General features: G+C 42.6%; 2 protein-coding genes across 9 annotated transcripts in view; both read left to right on the top strand.

Moving 5' to 3' along the window:
• Positions 1 to 18,493, top strand: part of CPQ (carboxypeptidase Q) — a 192,050-nt gene that overhangs the window by 5,280 nt on the left and 168,277 nt on the right. For 5 of the 8 annotated variants that reach the window (XM_035546181.2, XM_035546183.2, XM_035546184.2 and 2 more), the window contains exon 2: positions 16,409 to 16,860. In XM_035546181.2, the coding sequence (XP_035402074.1) occupies positions 16,434 to 16,860 (427 nt within the window). In that variant the 5' untranslated portion in view covers positions 16,409 to 16,433. Of the gene's footprint in view, positions 1 to 15,805; positions 16,179 to 16,408; positions 16,861 to 18,493 lie in introns of those variants that run through there. The other 3 variants (XM_035546180.2, XM_050708853.1, XM_035546186.2) reach the window with 2 other exon arrangements.
• On the top strand, positions 1,105 to 14,422 carry LOC118247855 (uncharacterized). The gene is made up of 10 exons (XM_050708855.1): positions 1,105 to 1,323; positions 2,667 to 2,753; positions 2,863 to 3,025; positions 8,401 to 8,470; positions 8,564 to 8,683; positions 9,039 to 9,073; positions 11,870 to 11,993; positions 12,100 to 12,151; positions 13,175 to 13,281; positions 13,552 to 14,422. Exons 1-9 carry the CDS (start codon positions 1,223 to 1,225, stop codon positions 13,230 to 13,232), a joined length of 810 nt encoding a protein of 269 aa, XP_050564812.1. The 5' UTR covers positions 1,105 to 1,222; the 3' UTR covers positions 13,233 to 13,281; positions 13,552 to 14,422.

Genomic DNA, 18,493 nt, shown 5'->3' on the forward strand with positions numbered 1-18,493 from the left:
TAAAAGTCTGCTGTGCTTATAGCAGGTGGCAACACTGTCTTCAGCCTCACATCTTAATTTGGCTGGGACAACAAGAAGATATGGGCAGAATAAAATGATTGTTCTTTTTTTTACATATGGCTCTAGGTGAGCTGAAAACTTACTAGCAAGTCTTTTCGCCTAGAGAAAAAGGTATTTCTCAGTATTTTTTCTATTTGCGATCCTCTCATTGCTCAAAGTAGGTCTGTTTTTTTTTTTTTTTGGCCCAGAATATTGCTTTTGAGTAAAGATAATCCTATTGACACAACAGCATGAGTTGTTTTGTGTTCGTAAGTGAGCAAGACTTTACGCTTTCCCTAGAATGGGAATTTTGGCACGGCTAGAAATGCTGATTTTTTTTTTCCACATCATACTCTCCTGTCTAATGTTGTTTATACTCTAACAATCTGTGAAAATTGCTTTATGGCTTAAGCTATTAGGCTGAAAGAAGTTTATGTGTGTGTTAGGCTTTATTTGAAGAGGTATCGGTTATCAGTGGTGATAGATCCCACGTTTCTTTGATCCAAATCATAAGACAAATTTTATTGGAAGTAGAAGGGTAAAAACTAAGCCTACTAAGTGAGTCCTTTATTCGTGACCCTAATATTAAGTCAAAAGGTGAACCCGGCAGTTAAAAACCATTTGGGCTGCGATATGTGTGCCTGTGAAGCAGATCTGGACTTTATGTGCTTGTTTGTTTTTCTGAAACCGGATCTGTTTCCTTGGGACTATGGCGCAGCCCTCCCAGCTGGCTTAGCACTGGGCTAGATACCACACGCGTGTCTGACCTGCCATCGTGCTTCTGCAGCTCTCGAGTGTTTACCGAAGCCAGAGCAGTTATTTGTGCGTGGGTGCGATAGTAAATAGGCATTTGATTTTCCAGCTCTTTTTCCTGTCCTTTCACATGCTCTCTATCTTCTTTGGCATGGCAGTTCTCTGTTGCTTCTTTTCTCAGTGCGTTGGTATTGGAATTAAATGTAGTCAGGCGCCTGCTCTCTGAAACCCAGAGCATGCAGCCCAGTTGAGTAGCATGCAAACAGGAGTGGGAGCATGGGAAAGTTCCTTTGAAGAATGCTATATAAAAATAACTATTGCAAGCTTATCAGTATGTGAACTGTATATAAAAAAACAGATGCACGCTGGATAAATAATAATAACTCGAGTAGGCATCTAATACAACCTCCCCAAACTATCAGAGTGAAGCATGCTGTCTAACAGCTGTCCCTGCAGAGAAGCGGCACGGGAAGGATGGAAGTCAGCTAACAGGAGCCTTTTTTCCTGGAAAACATTTTCGGCTGTGGTGAGGTAACAGCTGGGCTGTGAGCTGCAAGCATCTCTGCAGCTGTGGGTGGTGGGCTGCGCAAGCTCAGCTGCTCCTCTGACAGCAGCAGGTAACTTCACTGCAGCAAAAGCTTTCGTCCGGGAATTAAACGGGAAAGGAAGTTTAAGAAATGCAGGCTTTCTGCTGACCTTGCCTCTCTCCACATGTACCTATCAAAGTACTTTGTATTCAACGAGTAGGGCTGCGGTAAGCGTGGAGTAAGGGGTGTAGGATTAGCGTTGCCTTTAGTCCTGTGCCAGTGGCTCACTGGGAAGTTGTCAGAGTTGTCAGACTGCTACGTCCTGCATTGACCAAAGCACTGCACGGGGCCCAGCCCGGCTTCCAGGTGGTTTCAAAGAAGAGCTTTCTGAGGAGCGACCCTAATAGGAAACCGTGGAAACATGGGCAGGTGTGGTGAGCTTGTCATCCTGCACGGAACGCTGCTTTACTTTTATGTGAGCTCTACCTGATAGATTGACCCTGCTTGCAGGCTAATGGATGTGATAAAATCTAAACCACAATTTATGTAAGTGATTTCTAAGGGGTAATTTATGTATCCCCCAATATCAGTTGTGTTTTAATTTGGACTTGCAGTTCAGTTCATGAAGGGACTGACATTTACATCATCTGGATTCGCTGAAGGAGGCAGAGGCTGCGTTTTTTCCTCCCACTAATAACGCCAGACCCCCAATGTTAAATAGTCCCCCTGCTCATGCTGTGGACAAAGCCCCCTGAATTTTACGCCATGTGTGACAGGGCAAATGAGTGGTTTTGAAGATCACTGGTCATTTATAACTCAATCAAAGTGCTCTGAGTGGGTTGATTCTGCAAGCTTTTGTCTCCTTAATGGTTGGCCTTGTGACTAGAAGCACTTAAAGGTGGCGTTCCCAGAGCTGTGTTTGCAGAGAGCTGCTTAACAGGTAGGGTAAAAGCCAGAGGTGTCCCAGTACGAGGGGACCCTGCCCAGTTTGATAGCACCATGGCTAAAAGCAATTTAAAGAGGAACTGGCTTCGCTTTTTAGCGTGTTCCGGGCCACTTCACATTTCTGTGGGAAAATCACAACCGTAAGCAAACCTACAGCAGACCCAAGAGCTTTGGGCTGTCATGTGCGAGAGCAGAAGGACAGGGTGAGCAATTTGGGGTCTGGCTGTGGAAGTGGGGGCCCTCCGGGCTCTGTGTGCTTCCTGAGCTCGAGTGCATCCCTTCTCCTGGGCCCGGTGTGTTCGTGGCAGCAGCTGGGAGCTGGCTTTCTCTAAAACAACCAGTGTAAAAACTTCCTTCGGAGTGTGGGAGCTGACACCTGCCTGTCCCCTTTCTCTTACACAGTCTGAACGATGCAGCAGTGTTTAAGGCCTGGGAGGAAACCTTTAGCTGTTTTGTTTCCTCCTGTATTTCCTTGGCATCATTTAATCCGTGAGTATTACCAGTCAGGCGCAGCGGTAAAGTCATGTCAGCGTAAAGACAGAGAGATGTCTTACCATAATATTTGCGGAAAGAGGGCTGATCACCCTGTCTTTAATAGCGCTGCAGATGCTGTACAAGGCGTGCCAGATGCTGTACGACGCGTGCCAGGCAATGGCACATCTGTACACCTCGTCGGCTCCAGCCTGCTAAGATCAGTATCTTCCCTTCACGTGACGCTCAAGTACAGTATCAGCTTTTGTGCAGTCACATTCAGAACTGTGGTAAATATCTGGGTCAAGGAGGTGGTACCACAGCTAGTTGGACAGCTAGAACAAAGCTAGAATAAAGAACCTGTGAGTGTTTTAAAGGGTGGATCTCTGTTTCTTTTTCCAATACCGTGGGATTCAAACAAGAACTGTGTTGAGAAAAGGCAGTTTCATGGTTCATTAAACCACCTTCCTTCTCACAAATGTTTTTTTGCCATTTTGGAAAGCCGTTTCCAGTGTAGCTCATAAACATCTTTTGGCATTGGTACTTTTTTCATGTATTTTGGAACTCCTGTCGGTATTTGTGTGTGTACATCCTGTGTTATCTCTGCAGGTATACCTGTGCAAGAACAAGGCATTTATTTTTGCTTGGAGAGTTACTTGTGCTAACAACATTGTCTAAATTATATTATATTATATCACATTGCTTTTGATCTTTTTTTCTAAAGACTTTTTGATGAAACTTTGAAAAAAAAAAAAATTCTGGAACCCAGTGGCTTCTCTTGAGAAATGCTACTCAAGGGCAGTGGTTAATGATCCTGAACCTGAAAACTGTACTGTACACATATTCTGCATTTAGCTTTAGAGACAATTTGTTATGTAAGCATCTTACTAAGTAGCAAATATAGTTTATAGTAAGGGATACCATTAGTCCAGTGCTGCTATACTGAAATATTTTAATTTGAGCACGTGGGTGGGATTTAAACATATAAATTGCTAATGCGACTGCTTCTCCTGGTGATACATCTGTGGACTGAGAAATAAACATAGTCCTCCAAAAGAAGCTTTAGACTCTTGATTCCACTTCGAACATCTGCTCAGGCTTGTGCTGTTACTTTTGGCTACTTCAGAGAGAAGTTTATTCTGTTTTCAGCCTTCTGCTGAACGGTAATTCGTCAAAAGGTATTAAGAAATCGGTGTTCGTTCAGGTGTCATGGTTCTGAGCAGTGTGCTCCTGCCTTTCTCATTAAAAAACAGAGGACCTCTAACACACACCTTGCTACTTCTAGCTGCAGTATCTTGGAGAACTAAATATTCAAAACTAACTTCAAATTTTGCACTGATGTGCTTTCACCTGAAAATTTTATACATCTAGGCTTCGCGGTATGTATTTTCCCATCTTAAAATCTTGTCTACACATAAAATGTTTAACACTTAAAGAAGTTTTTCTAACCTGTAACAGCTCAGCTCAGTGTAAGATCTTCCACAGATCACCTGCCTGATGAATCCTTGGAGGCCCTGCATAAGAATTCTGGATGGAAACATGCCAGCTGTGTTAGTGCATGAACAGAAACAAATGGAGAACAGGCTTTTTTGGGTTTTTAATAACAGCATACTAGAAACTGTAAGTGTTTACCTTTAGAAATATTTTGCTCTGCCCCATAAAAAAACTTAAATACATCTTTAAAAATTCATATTTGGAAATAGAATTGCTTGACTCAGAAAAGCATGAATCGCCATACCCAGACTCACTTGTGTCAGCATTTGTTACTGTTATCTCTGTATAATTGGTGTGTTTACTCCACGGAATGTTCTTTTATTCTTTTTTTCTTTTTTTTGCTTTGATTTCCAGTTGACTCTTTGTACTCCGACCATATGTCTCACTGCAGCAAGCTTTTGATCGGCTCCTCTTGGTGGTGGCAGCAGAAAGGGCTTGAATAGTCAGGCTAATTGAAACGTCTTTCATGTTGCTACTGAGGAGCTTGGAGATGTCGCTTTTGGGTTCCTCCTCCTCCAGTCGTTTACCCATTTCATCTGTCTGTAGTTGTAAGTTTGTAATGGCGTGCTTATCTCAGTGCCTCTGCAGTGGCTAGTGCTGTGAACCTAATCTGAACTGGGACTTAAAAAAAAGTAAAAGAATATTTACGGTGATAGATATCTTCTCTAATAACTGACTTTTTTTTGTTGTTGTTGTTCTGCAATAGCAAAATTGTTGAATAACTTTTGTCTCTTAAATGGCAGTGAAAAATAGAAGTTTTATCTGGAATCAGAACCTCCTCGTGCATAGTAGCTGTGCTGAGCAGAGTAGGCAAACGTTGGCTGCACTGGGGAGTAGCTTTGGCTAAGAAATGGTGTTGGAGCTTTCCTCAGCATCAGAAAGAGGTCTGCCTTTGCAGTTTGTTTCTCAAAATTGGCTAAACCCCAGCTCTGTGTCAAGCTCTTGGAGGAAAGTATATTTATCTTGTTTACAGTCTTTTCTTTTCCTTGGTTCTTTACATTTAAATATGTGAAGCTTTCTTCTGTTTGTACATTGCAATGCAGTCTGCTCTGGCATGGTGGCCCCAACCGTGCATCGCTGCTGAGCTGTAGCAATTTATGTCTGATGTTGACATGTTGGACTACAGTAAGATATTTGAGCACCCTATATTATGCCCTTGTGAGCATGACAAAATCATAAACGACATACTTCATAGCATGCCTCGTTGAAATTAATATCCTTTTCCACCCTTAATACGAGCAAAGAAACGTGTACATCATAAAAATCGTTTTTCTGTCAAGTGTAGTGAGCAATTCTTGATGCTGCCCCCTTTCATATGGTTAGTTGTATTTCCAAATTTGCCCTTTGTTGCTCTGGAAAGCGAAGGCTTGGTGGATGTATCTCACAGTGAGGACGCAAAAGACTAGAATATCAGTTTTCTTAGCAAGTCTAGCAATATGTTCACCACATTTATCAGCTTCACAAAACCACTTGAATGTCGATACTATACTATGAGGAGCACAACTTTTCTTGTGACTACAAAGACTATGAAAAAACTTCAAGATATTCAGACAAGTTACAATAATTTTAATCTGGGAACTTTATTTATTAGTTTGGAATTGTGGTGCTAGCTATACCTGTAAAATTAGATTGTAGGTGTATGGAGAAAATTAACTAAAGTGGTTGGATGCTTTTGAATATGTTGGTCTTTTTTGTCCTTCAAAGCATTTACAATTCGCATAACTGGTTGACTTAAAATGAATATATTTTTTCATATTCTTTGTAGGTATGTACTCATAGAGGAATGCTGTGTCATATAAGGAAAAGCAGAGAGTTTAATGTAAGAGTTTACAAATCCAGAGTGATATATGAGGAATACAGTTGAGATTATCAGCTGACATAACTTTCAGTAAGGCCAGACAGGTCACTTCATCAGAAAACGTGGCCAGTTACACTTCACTACATAATTAATAACTCAGGTTACCTATTTTGTTGCTTCATTTTGGCAAAAAGCGACAACAAACCCCAACCTTAGTAGCGTACAGTCACCCTCAAAACTCAGATTTAATTGTCAGGAGGCACCGAAAGTATTTGTGTTTCCTGGCCCAAATGTGGAGCAACATGAAGCACACACGTGTTCCCTAGGACTGAGCAGCCTTTTGCTGACCTGCTGCTTGGAGGAGCGCCAAGAGGCGCCTGCGTGTGCCAGATACTTGGCATTTTGATTGCTTTTGGCTTTCACAGGGGTCGCAGACCAACTTGTGACGGTGACAGCCCTGTGCTGGCTGCTGGTAGAAAAACTCGCTTTGCTCCTGTTACAACTTCGACCCATCAGCTTCAGCGGTTTATGCTAACCAGTGATAAGGACTGCTCAGTTGCTCCGAGGTCTTACCTTCTTCATTTAGGCTTTGTCCTGGTATGAAGATAGATTTCATCTTTTGGCCAGATGCAATCTGCTTGTCTTTTAGTAAAAACTCAGAAGGAAAATATTCAGCATCGGAATTACTGGAATTAACAGTAAGTGAAGCATAGAAGATGTCTTGCTGAACATGTTTTCAAAAAGAAGCTTGGTTTAGGGTGTTGGGTGATAGGTATTGAAGTATGAGACCATATGGGCAATTTTTGTCTTTGCTGACCCCTAATTTATAGCCTCGTGTTTCTCTCTTGGTCCCGTTATCCTTTTCCATAGCCTAATTCACCTTCTCAGGTAAGAGAATAAGAAGAGGTTGTGAGAGAAGATTCCTGTGCTTATATTGTCTCAAGAAGAAGGGTGTGTTTTTCTCCTGTAGGAGAGGCTGAAGGAACAATATGCAGCTCTGAAGAGTTTATGTCTCGGTTACATAGGAATTTTGTGAAAAGATACAAGATGTACATCTGTCCAGAGGACCTTCACAATCAAGAAAGGCTCACTGAATTAGTAAGAGGCCACCAAGGTTTAGTCTTGGAAGGGGTGTGTATGAATGCACTTGTTTTTTGTGTGTGTGTTTCTGTGTCTGAAGACAACATCTCTTGTTTTTTACACCAGAACAATACTGACGAGCTTGAAGGAAATGTCACCTAAGTTGAGCATCAAAATACCAGATAAATTTAATTACATCCCTGTTCTGTTACATTATGATTTAACTGTCCAAAATCTGCCCCCCTCATTGTCTTTTAATGCCATCAGCTGGCGTTGGCTCCATACTTTGGCATTCACTGGAGTATGAACAACATTGTGTACTTCTTCATTGTTGCTTCCTTGCTGTCTTACTTTCAGTGAATGTTTCTGCTCTATTCAGTTATTCTCCTCTAAAAATCCCGCTGAATTCTTGTCTTTTGCCTCTGAAAAGATAATGTTCTCCCTTTTGTGAACTGTTTGTATTTGGAATGCTCATTAAGAATTACATCAGTTGCTACATGGCCTAGGCATTGTTCTGTGCTAATTTCTTTGTTTTTTTTTTTTTCCTTTTTAAAATTTTTGTCTTGGCTGCCACTGCTTCTTAGGGAAGTTGCAGAGTGATTGTTTCTGGAGCTTTGCTGGGAGGGAGCTCTGCACATGGCTTGCGGCGTGATTCTTTGGGGTTACTCTCTTCCATTTTAGCAGCATCTGCTGAGTGTATCAAGGTACCTGTTGCTATTCTGAGGCTTGGAGGTGCAGAAAGAGTTAAGTGCAGTTCCTTTTACTGCTTCCTTCCTATGTTAAGCTGGAGGACTTCCCACACGGAATATAAATATGGTTTGACCGTTTTCCTTTGCCAGATTGGGAGCTACATCTGTGGTGTCTCTGAGCAGATTTGGACTTTCTCTGTTTTGATCCTTAGACCTCTTTAAATGTTTTCTTTCCTATTGTGTTCACGGAAGTCAGTATCACTAGTTGGTCATACGTGGTCATGCACGACTAGGCCATTCTTATCTTTTCAAGGATTTCAGGATGTATCTTGAGTTGCAGTAAATCTGGATAGTTCTTCTGGAGTTAGCAGAGGTAAAACAGCTCACAGTTTGGTGTTCTCTGTGGACTTCATGGTCAAGTATAATAAGATTTGGTAATGTTTTCAAAGTCTTGTATCCGTATTGTGTTATGCTTTTTCTTTCCTTAGCTTTAGGTGTAAAAAAGCTGATTTTAAGGACTTAGTAATATAAAAGGGAACTTTGACTGTGTCTGTTCCCTAAGCCAAGATTTTCTAACTGACTTGTGAATAAAATGTGCTCCCAGATGAGGAGTCTTGACAATTCTGCAAGAGCAACCTTTGAGGAATGTCCACTTTCCTGCTTCACTCTTCAAGGTCATAAAGCCTTTTTTTTTTCTTTTTTTTTTTCCCCTTTTTTTTCCCCTTGTCTTTCTACGTGATGGAAGAACTCAGTGACTTTATTTTTAGGCAGAAATCTCCTCCTCACTTTGCAAGTCCACCTAGCCTTCCAGCCATCCTACTCCACGGCTGTCACAACAAACTTCCTTTCAGATGCTGTTAAGTGCATGAGACATCGCTGTGCAGCGTGTGAGTTTGTTACCCTGGGGCTTCTCAGTCTATTCTAATGTTATCAAAACTCCTGCGTGCTTTCAAGGTTTCCTACATTCCTTGGAGGAAAATCAAATGGTACATGGTTGGGAAACTGATAGACACTTCACAGGTTTAGCAGATTTTACAGATTTTCTAGAGAGAAATTAAGTGGTTAGTATCCTCGATTTAATGTTTTCTTTCCTCGTTTCCCATAATCACGATTCTTGTGAACTCTCTCTACCCTTTTGTCTGTATTTTCAACTGGGATTTTGGGAAAACTTTGCCCCACTGGAGCAGAAGCATTGCTCTAGCTTTGTTTATCTTATATCTGTTCCCTCTGCCCCTCTTGCAGTTATCTGGTTGCTGGAGGTGGAGTTCTCAGCTGAGGTATTTATTTTTTTTTATCCTTTCTGTTGCGCTTTTCTATCTGTTACATGTAAGTAATTTGTATTACAATGATTATAATGGAGGTAACGTAGGTAGTCTGTTTACAGATCAGTTGTGCTAAAGCTCTTTTATATAAGGAAAAGAAGAAAACCACAAAAGATGAAGATTCCGATGATCTTGCCCTTTAACATCAAAGACAGTAGTTTGCTGTGGACAAATGGATCAGTCAATAGGTGGAAATATCTTTAAAGTAGCTACTTAGCTTCTGGTAAATGCATCTTACAGTCTCTGCACAAAGAAGGTAACGTGCTGTACATTTTATTCTCTCATACTACTCGTTGGAGCTGTAAAGCACTTAATTCCTGCCTTTTATTTCTCTTTTACTTCTCTAACCTTTTCCCCGTGATATTTCAGTCCTTTCAGCTTGTGTTTATGGGTTCATCTCATACATCGTCTCATTCAGTCGCAGATTTAGGCTGAAAGAGCCTTGAGCTCATGTAGTCCATACCCACCTACTTAAGCAGGGTCAGCCTATACTTCTTCAGCTTCCCTGCAAGGATCTTATGGGAGACTGTGACAAAAGCCTTAGTAATGTCACGATAATCCACTGCTCCTCTCTCATCTACCAAGCCAGTCATTTTGTCCCAGAAGGCTCTCGGGTTAATTAAGCGTGGTTTCCCCTTGGTGAGGTTATGATGACTATTCCCAGTCACCTTCTTGTCCTTCATATATTTGGGAATGGTTTGCAGGAGGATCTTCTCCCCTCACCTTGCCAGGGATCGACTGGCCTGTGCTTGGCCACATCTTACTTCTTGGGGGTAGGACTGACATGACCTTTCAAAGACAGCTGAGGGTGGCCTCGCAGCGCCATCAGCCAGCTCTCTCAGCACTTGGGGGAGCAGCCCATCAGGCCCTATGGATTTACAGATGTCCAAGTTGTTTTTAGTGCTCACTAAGTGGGTGCTCCTCCACTGAGAGTAAGTCTTCCTTGCTCCGGGCTTTCTCACTGAAAAGTTTCCCAGCTTTTTCTCACTGTCTTTTGCTTCCCCCCCCGCCCCCTTTTTTTTTTTTTTTTTGATTAGGATTTTTTCAGGGAGAAATCTCTCTACTCAGACTATATTCAGAACAAATCCATCCCTCTGCATATGGGTTCCAGGTAGTGCCTTGGCTGGATGCCCACTGTCTACTCCACCTGAAGCTAAAAGAACTGGAACCCTTTTACCTTACTGCCGTTCAGCTTTGCCCCTCATTTTGGACCACAGGGTTGCCATGGTGGCTAAGCATGCTCCTCTACCCTGGAAAGTTAGGAGTGTGTATAACCCTTCGAGCTGGAGCTGATTAAGCCCTGAGCCGTGCTGAAGTTTGAGAAACCGAGTTCATCTGGCAGAAACCTGCAGTGCCTGAGTTCTGCTCAGAGTCTCAGTTCTGCTCAAAATGGCAGGAAGAGCAGTGGTGGCTCCCACTTGTTGCTTCACATGCCAGCAGTCAGAAGTCCATCTCAAGAAGTGGAAGGTGCGAGTTGTAGGTTTCACACCTCCTTGAGAGCTTCACTCTTTAGAACACCCTAAACACGAGTGTGGGCAGGGCTGGAACGGGACCCTTCTGTGTCCTTGCCATGCTTGCAGGGTTTGCAAGGTCAGGGAAATAAAGCGGAGGAAGCTTAACAGGAACGCTCTGTTGAGCATCCTTGCCTGCTGGAAGGGCAAGGAGAATCCCAGATGCTTAACCCTAATTTAGAAAATGCTTATTTTGCACCAAAGACCCACGGAATGAGTTGCATTAACAGGGCTGCGAGAAAGGACAGTAGACACAGACACAGACACAGATTTCTAGGTTGGAAGAGACCTCAAGATCATCGAGTCCAACCTCCGACCTAACACTAAGTACTCCACTAAACCATATCGCTAAGCTCTACATCTAAACGTCTTTTAAAGACCTCCAGGGATGGTGACTCCACCACCTCCCTGGGCAGCCCGTTCCAATGCTTAATAACCCTTTCGGTAAAGAAGTACTTCCTAACATCCAACCTAAAACTCCCCTGTCGCAACTTTCGCCCATTCCCCCTCGTCCTGTCACCAGGCACGTGGGAGAACAGACCAACCCCCACCTCGCTACAGCTTCCTTTAAGGTAACTGTAGAGAGCGATAAGGTCGCTCCTGAGCCTCCTCTTCTCCAGGCTGAACAAGCCCAGCTCCCTCAGCCGCTCCTCGTAAGACTTGTTCTCCAGACCCCTCACCAGCTTGGTCGCCCTTCTCTGGACTCGCTCGAGCACGTCCATGTCCTTCCTGTAGCGAGGGGCCCAAAACTGAACACAGTACTCGAGGTGCGGCCTCACCAGAGCCGAGTACAGGGGCACAATCACTTCCCTAGACCTGCTGGCCACGCTGCTTCTTATACAGGCCAGGATGCTGTTGGCCTTCTTGGCCACCTGAGCACACTGCTGGCTCATATTCAGCCGACTATCAACCAATACTCCCAGGTCCTTCTCGGCCAGGCAGCTTTCCAGCCACTCATCTCCCAGCCTGTAGCTCTGCTTGGGGTTGTTGCGCCCCAGGTGCAGGACCCGGCACTTGGCCTTCTTGAACTTCATACAGTTGACCTCAGCACTTCCTGAAAATGTGTTTTCTTCCTATCTCATTTTGCTCTTAAAGTTTTACTGAAGACATTCAATGAATAATTAAATGCATTGAAAATTTGTGCCTGCCCTGTTATTAATTAATGTATTTATTGAATTTGGCTGGCATAGTGATGTTCATTTGCTAGTGAAATGTGCAAAAATCAGTACTCTTTTCCCAGCTGACTCACAGGGGTGACAAACTTGATGCTGCAGAGACTGAGACGACAGATGAGCTGTTCTCTCGCCGAATTAGCAGTGGAGAGATTCCTGTATTGCATGTCCAAGAGAGTATGACACTGCCTAGTAAGGAATTATTTCTGAATGCTACTAGCCATTGGCTAGATTTTGCTATTAGACTATTCAAAGAAGGTACAGTAAATTATCTTCCTATCCTTGTGTCTTTGCCCAGGGTTTGAGACCAGGTATGTGCCCCACCACAGGGCAGTGGCAGGGTGCTTGTGGTGAGTATGTTGCATCCTCAAAAGCCCTGGAAACACGTCTGTTCTGTGTTCAGGAGGAAATTCCTGGAAGAAGAGTGGCTCTTAAATGCAGCTCCTCTGGAGCAGCCTTTGGAGTGAGGATGCTGCTGGTTTTGAACGAGGCCAGGAAGAGCAAAGGAAACATTTCTTAGTTAAGGAGAGTGTGATAACTGTGTTTTCATTTCTCCATTGAAAAAAACGCGTGAAGTTGGTAGCTCAGGGCTCTTTGAGGTTTTAAATGCTAATTAAAAAATCCCCCAGTGTTTTCCGTTTAACAACCTAAGTGCATCAGCATTGTCTAGTAGAGTTTCAAACCCTTAAACAAACAAAAGCCCAAATTTAAAATTTTTGAAACTAATTCTACAAAATCGTTGTCTTACTCCACTCGGCAAGAATTTGTCTTTCGGCAAAAATCAGATTATCTTGCTTATTTCTTTGTGGATGATGAGTCTGGCAAAAATCAGGGAAGGAGCATGGTCATCCTGAGAAAATTACTGATGTCTCTTGCAGAGGATGTCTGTGAGCATGTAATTAACTGGTCCAAAGGGAAGGAGCATGGGGAAAGTACAGAGCTGAGCAATAAAAATACACCAATGCTCTCTCGGTGTACTGTAACCACAAATAAGCAGTAACTCAGACTGTCACAGGCTTTTTGCAGTTCTCTGTCAGTGTCCTGAGATAGCCCCGGAGCCTTCTGCTCCTGCTGGTGTAAGACCTTTGCCCTGTCTTGTGGCAATGAGAGAGGAGATCTGTGCTTTATCGTTCATGGGTAAGATCGCAGGTGACTTCAGAGAATCAGAGTTACAGAATGGGTTGGGTTGGAAGGGACCTTAAAGCCCACCCAGGTCCACCCCCCTGCCATGGGCAGGGACACCTCCCACCAGACCAGGTTGCCCAAAGCCCCATCCAGCCTGGCCTTGAGCACCTCCAGGGATGGGGCACCCACAGCTTCTCTGGGCAGCCTGTGCCAGGGCCTCACCGCCCTTGTAATTTCTGTTCCTTTAGGAAAACGAAACAGCACGTCACCGTGAAGAATCTTCTCCTGCCTCCATCTCAAGTTTAGGAGACATTTGACTAGTTGAGGAGAATAGCTTAATATTATATTGCTCAAGGTACTTAACTTGCTTGACGTAACTTATTTAACTTGCTCTTTGTGAGAAGGCCCATAAAGGCTTTTGAAAGGCTGGCAGTTTGTACTGATTATCATATGAACTAGGCTTGGTGGCTCCAAAAGTCTTGTGTACATTTTTATTTTATTTTATTATTATTTTTTTGTTTGTTTACCGTGATTTCCTGGATTCTGATGAATCTGAATTTCCATGATTTTGATGAGTCCTGGAAATGTGGTTTAATCTTTTTCTTCGTATGTTTTAATTCTACAGAATTTTTGTTGTACCAGCCGGCGTTTAAGATGGTGTCTTATGAGTGCGTGCCTGGTGGGTCTGCCCCGTTTCTTGGGAGCTGATCAGAGCTCTCAGTCCATCTTGTGGGTTGCTTCTTCTGTTTCCGCTGATGAAGCTGTGCTTCTAGGTGCACTAATACACGCAGCATGGGGAGTACACCCAAGGAATTGGAGATCTGTGAGCAGGTGCGGGGCTGTCGTCCTGTCGGGATCACGGAGATGTGGTGAGCTAGCTCAGGTGCCTGGAATGCTGCGATGGATGGATACCAGCTCTTCGGGTTTGTTGGACTTGATGGCCTCCAGGGGTCCCTTCCAATGTCACCATCCCACAATTCTGTGGTACATTCCTCACTTTCCAGAAGTTATGCTTTAAAGTTACAAGTGGTTTCTTATAGCAATACATAGAGACTGGTACCAACTAGACTCTTCACTGTGGTTGGTAATTCAGCTTTTCCTGGCATGCTCTGTCACTGTTAAGGTGAAGCTTCTTTGGAAGGACAAGGTGAATACAAAAAAGGAGAAAAAAAAATCAGAAGTGGCCACTGTACAAACTACCAAACTTACATCTGCATTTCCTAGATTCTTGTTTATCTCATAAGTTTTCTGGAAAGAGGGGAAGACAAAGGAGTAGCTCCTGAACCTTACACCGAAACAAAGACTTCTGGGTGGAAATATAAATACTCTGAAGCTAAGAGAGGACAGGGGAGGAAACGGGACACGGCGCATATTAGCTGCGATGTCAGAATTCATTGTATGTTGAGGTCATTTCATTGTTTCAAAGGCTTCTTTTTATTCGTTTATTTATAGCAAACGCCGGAAAATGGTCCAGAATAAACTTCTTGAGAAACTGAGTTTGGCTATTTGTGTTTCATTTTAACAACCGTAGACAGAGAGGTAGTTTCTTAGCTTAGATCATTCAGAGCGGAGCTTGCAGAAGCTCTGGACACAAATGTGGTGTGCTCTCCCTGGGGTGCAAAACTGGTGTGCTCATTTCTGCTCTCTCAAGCATTGGCTTGGCTGCTGGCTTGCTCTGTGGCTTTTGGTAGTGGGAGCTGATTCAAGAATATCTTGCAATCAGTGTTCTGTGGTGGTCGAACGAGACAAACACTCTGCTCCTTTCTGACGTTTTGATTTACAAAGTTATTTGTGAAATTTGCCTGCTCTGTGAAATGGCTGGGAATTGATGCTCTCAGTTAAAGCTCCCGTAGTGTGGAATGCTATGGAAATAAAGACCAGTTTTCTTTGTACAACGCATGAGAATATATGTGGATATAATATGTGCAAATACATGGATATATGCGTACACACTCACTGCCTTCACCCTGCTTTTGTACTGGATGCCTGTAACATCGTGAACCAAAACCACAAGCTGAGTATATTATCATAATTCCTCAGGTCAGTGTTTATAAAATGAAGAGTATAACTCGTAAGAAATACTAACTAAATACAAATAGGAAAGAAGGATATCTTGGAAATCTAACAGTGGGAGGTTTTAGCAATACTTCTGCTGTACATGTCTGCTTTATCTGTCTTTTATCCACATTACCCAACTAATTAGTCCTTGGCTATCTGTAGAAAAATTGTTTCAAAGTAAAACATCTTTTGTAGAGTGAAGTTGAACATTAGCCTTTAGTATTACTATATTTCAGGGGCAAATTTCATTCTCTTTGAAAAATATCAATGTGTTCATGAAAATGGCAAGAGTGCTGAATCCAAATCTTCTCTGCCTACTAGTAGTTGTCACTTCCCTGGCTGTCACTAGTCACTATTTTTTAAGTTTCTTAGTAGCTGCAGGTATAGGACTGATTTAAGGGCCTTATTTCCTAGTGTTTGGTTTTAGGTGTTTAGTGTTGAAGACTAATATTTAATGTGCAGATGTCAGGCTGATTTAAATTCAAAGGAAAATGAGACAATTACATTTCCTTTTGTGTATATCAGTAAAGACCTTTATATTTTGGGTTTGGATAGTCATGCTTTGTGTGTCGTAAGAGCTTTGCAGCTACTCCAGCTGATCCAGAGGCTTCTTTGTCAGTTCAGTTACTACAGATGAAGTGCAGATAAACTTTCTTTTTTCACAGGATTGAAAATTTAAAAAAAAATCTTAAAAATGAGGACTTTTAATGATAAAATGGATACACTATAAAGTTAATGAAGCTTACTTTTGGTATTCAACATGGAATCAATGCCTCTGGCACTGCACCTCTCTCTGGCGCTGCTGGCATCAGTCCTGAAGAGATACACCAGATAATATGAAATTTTGTTTCTTTCTTAATTATTTATGCACTGGAGAAATGAATACTTTCTTCAGGGGGAGCACTGGGCCTAAATTCCTTCGACATCTTTCTAGAACAAGAGAAAGTGCTCTCCTGATCGTGAAGATAGAGATTAAGAAGGAGTTTTATTCATGAATGGTTTAAGAAATGTTTTTGTCCAGATGTTTTGTGTGAAGGCATCCAGTTCCGCACTTACGGCAAATCCTGCTTCTAGCAGAAAGGACTCACAAGGCTCCTGTTGGATGGAAGCAGCACTGGGTTTTTACTCAGTGGAGAGTATGATTATTTAAAGAGATGCTGCATTCCACAGACGTTTCCGAAGACCACAACAAAGGTTGTGTCCAGTTGTCTAAGTATCTTTTTCATTTGCTTTCAATAATTGTGTCCTCTATTTGATTCTGCTTTCCTGCCAGTTCTGATCAAAGCATTTTCATGATAAACTGATTTCTTTTCATTTTGCTTTGTCTGCCAATCCAAATAACAAGAAAAGAATATTGCTGATAACTGTATGATTTTTTTTTGTGTGTGTGTGTTTTTTAATATTCTTTTTCTCTCTTCCAACAGGCCATCTGTGGAAAAGAGGGAAAAAATGAAATACCTATCCTTAATATTTTTCATGAGTTTATTACCACAATATGCTGGCAAGTCTCTGAGCGGAGATGGCAGTCACCCAAAAACATTTGAAGATATTAAAAATGAGATAGCTGGCTATTCTGATATTGCTAAAGCTATTATTGATCTTGCTGTTCACGGAAAAGCTCAGAACAGATCCTACGAAAGGTTAGCGGTTTTCGCTGATACCGTAGGACCTAGACTCAGCGGTTCGAAAAATCTAGATGCAGCCATCAAGTATATGTTCAGTGCCCTGCAGAAAGACGGGCTGGAAAATGTGCACCTGGAGCCTGTGAAAGTGCCTCACTGGGAAAGAGGAGAAGAGCTTGCCATGATGCTGGAACCGAGGAATCACAGCATCGCTATTCTGGGACTCGGGAGCAGTGTTGCAACTCCTCCAGAAGGTGATATTTCTTTTTGGAATTAAGTATCACTTGCGTTTTAACACCAAACTATCGTACCCCAACAAAATCTTCTCTCAGTCAACAAACTGAAGTTTTCTTCTGGCTGTAGTTGCTCTGTGAGACAAGACACTGATTTTCTGGGATTTTTATGTCTGACATGGTTGTGAATGATGCAGTTTGGTGGAGTTCAGTTTGGCTGAACTGTAAAATTCCAGTCGATTCCTGAACCCTCCATTAAATCTATAACCTTTGCTTTAATGCTGCTGAGCCTTGCTCACAAACGCTCTGCTCCTCTGCTGAGGAGGGTGGGCAGTTTGTTTTGTGACCTGGGCTTCTCTGGCCCTACCTTTTTTTGGCCAGAGAAAGTCCCTCTCTCCATGGGGTGCTGAGCTGACGATTGATTTCTGCTCTGCTTGCCATGCTGTGCCCTGCCAAGCTGAGCACTCAGCTCTGGCAGAAAACGAGACAGCAGGAAGAGGAGGAGAATCTCATGCTGAGCGGGAAGTGCTAGCCCCTTGCTAAGTGTGGCGATCGGTATCTGTTTGTCCTTTCCTTCGCCCCACCTCCTCCCTCTTCTTTCCACTCGCTGTCGTATGGAGGCATCTTTGGCACCTGCTGCACAAAGGTGTGCTGCCTTTTAGTAGATCATACATGACGTGTTACTTGAGGAACATGAATGATCTTTAGGGCTCAGCAAAACTCAGGTATTTCGAGCCCCAAAATCTTACCTTCCTTGCTAACAAACCAGTTTGTAAGATTCTTTTTTCGTGCATATCATTGAGGGGCCTGCTCAGGATTGCTGTGTAGAGCCTGGATGGCAACCTTCTTCTGGGACTGCTCTGCATAAATAACAATAGGCTTATTCCTAGATGGCTTCAAAAGCATTCATGTTCCTTTATGAGAAAATAAATTTGGTTTAGGACATAGAAAGTAACATCATGCTCATATTTTCTTAGAAACTGTAATTTTTTCTGATAGTGAGCGTTCTGTCTGAAATGAAACAAATCGTGTATATAAGCTGTTTGGTTTAGAAAAAAATGTATAGCCCTTCAAAATGCAACAAATTTTAATATATTTAGAATAAACCTTACTGGCTCTGAGAAGCTACTCCTTTAAGTTTTGTCAGAGGTATTTCTGCATGTTGAGGTAAATGGGCCTAAATGCAAAGCAACTAAAACATTTAACAGTATCTGCTTACCCCACGATATGTCTAAGGCTTAGTGGTTTGACAGGAGAGTATTTACAGCAAAGGTTGAACCTACAGCTTATTTTGCATCCATTCCACTCCTATTCTAAGCTTTCTAAAACGGAAGCTAAAATTAAAATGGTGTTCTGGTGTTGTGCAAGTGGTACTGAACCTGCAAAGAGAACCTGCAATTAAATCGTGGTGAACGTCTTTGCATCCTGCAAAGTCTGTGCTGCTGCCCTTCCTCAGCTGCGTGGTCGTTTGCACTTGCCTCGTCTTACTCCTGGGTTTGCTGTTTAGAGAGATGCCAAGTTTACATGCTGAAAAATGCTCACAGTGGCTAACTGTGTCCTTCGTTTTTGACTGTGATCTTATTATGTTGATGACTGAGATCGACCATGGCTCTGAAGAGGTGTATGCAGATAGGAGAGAACTGCACGGTGGTAA

Source organism: Cygnus atratus, chromosome 2, assembly GCF_013377495.2.
Source record: "Cygnus atratus isolate AKBS03 ecotype Queensland, Australia chromosome 2, CAtr_DNAZoo_HiC_assembly, whole genome shotgun sequence".
Lineage (NCBI taxonomy): Eukaryota > Metazoa > Chordata > Aves > Anseriformes > Anatidae > Cygnus > Cygnus atratus.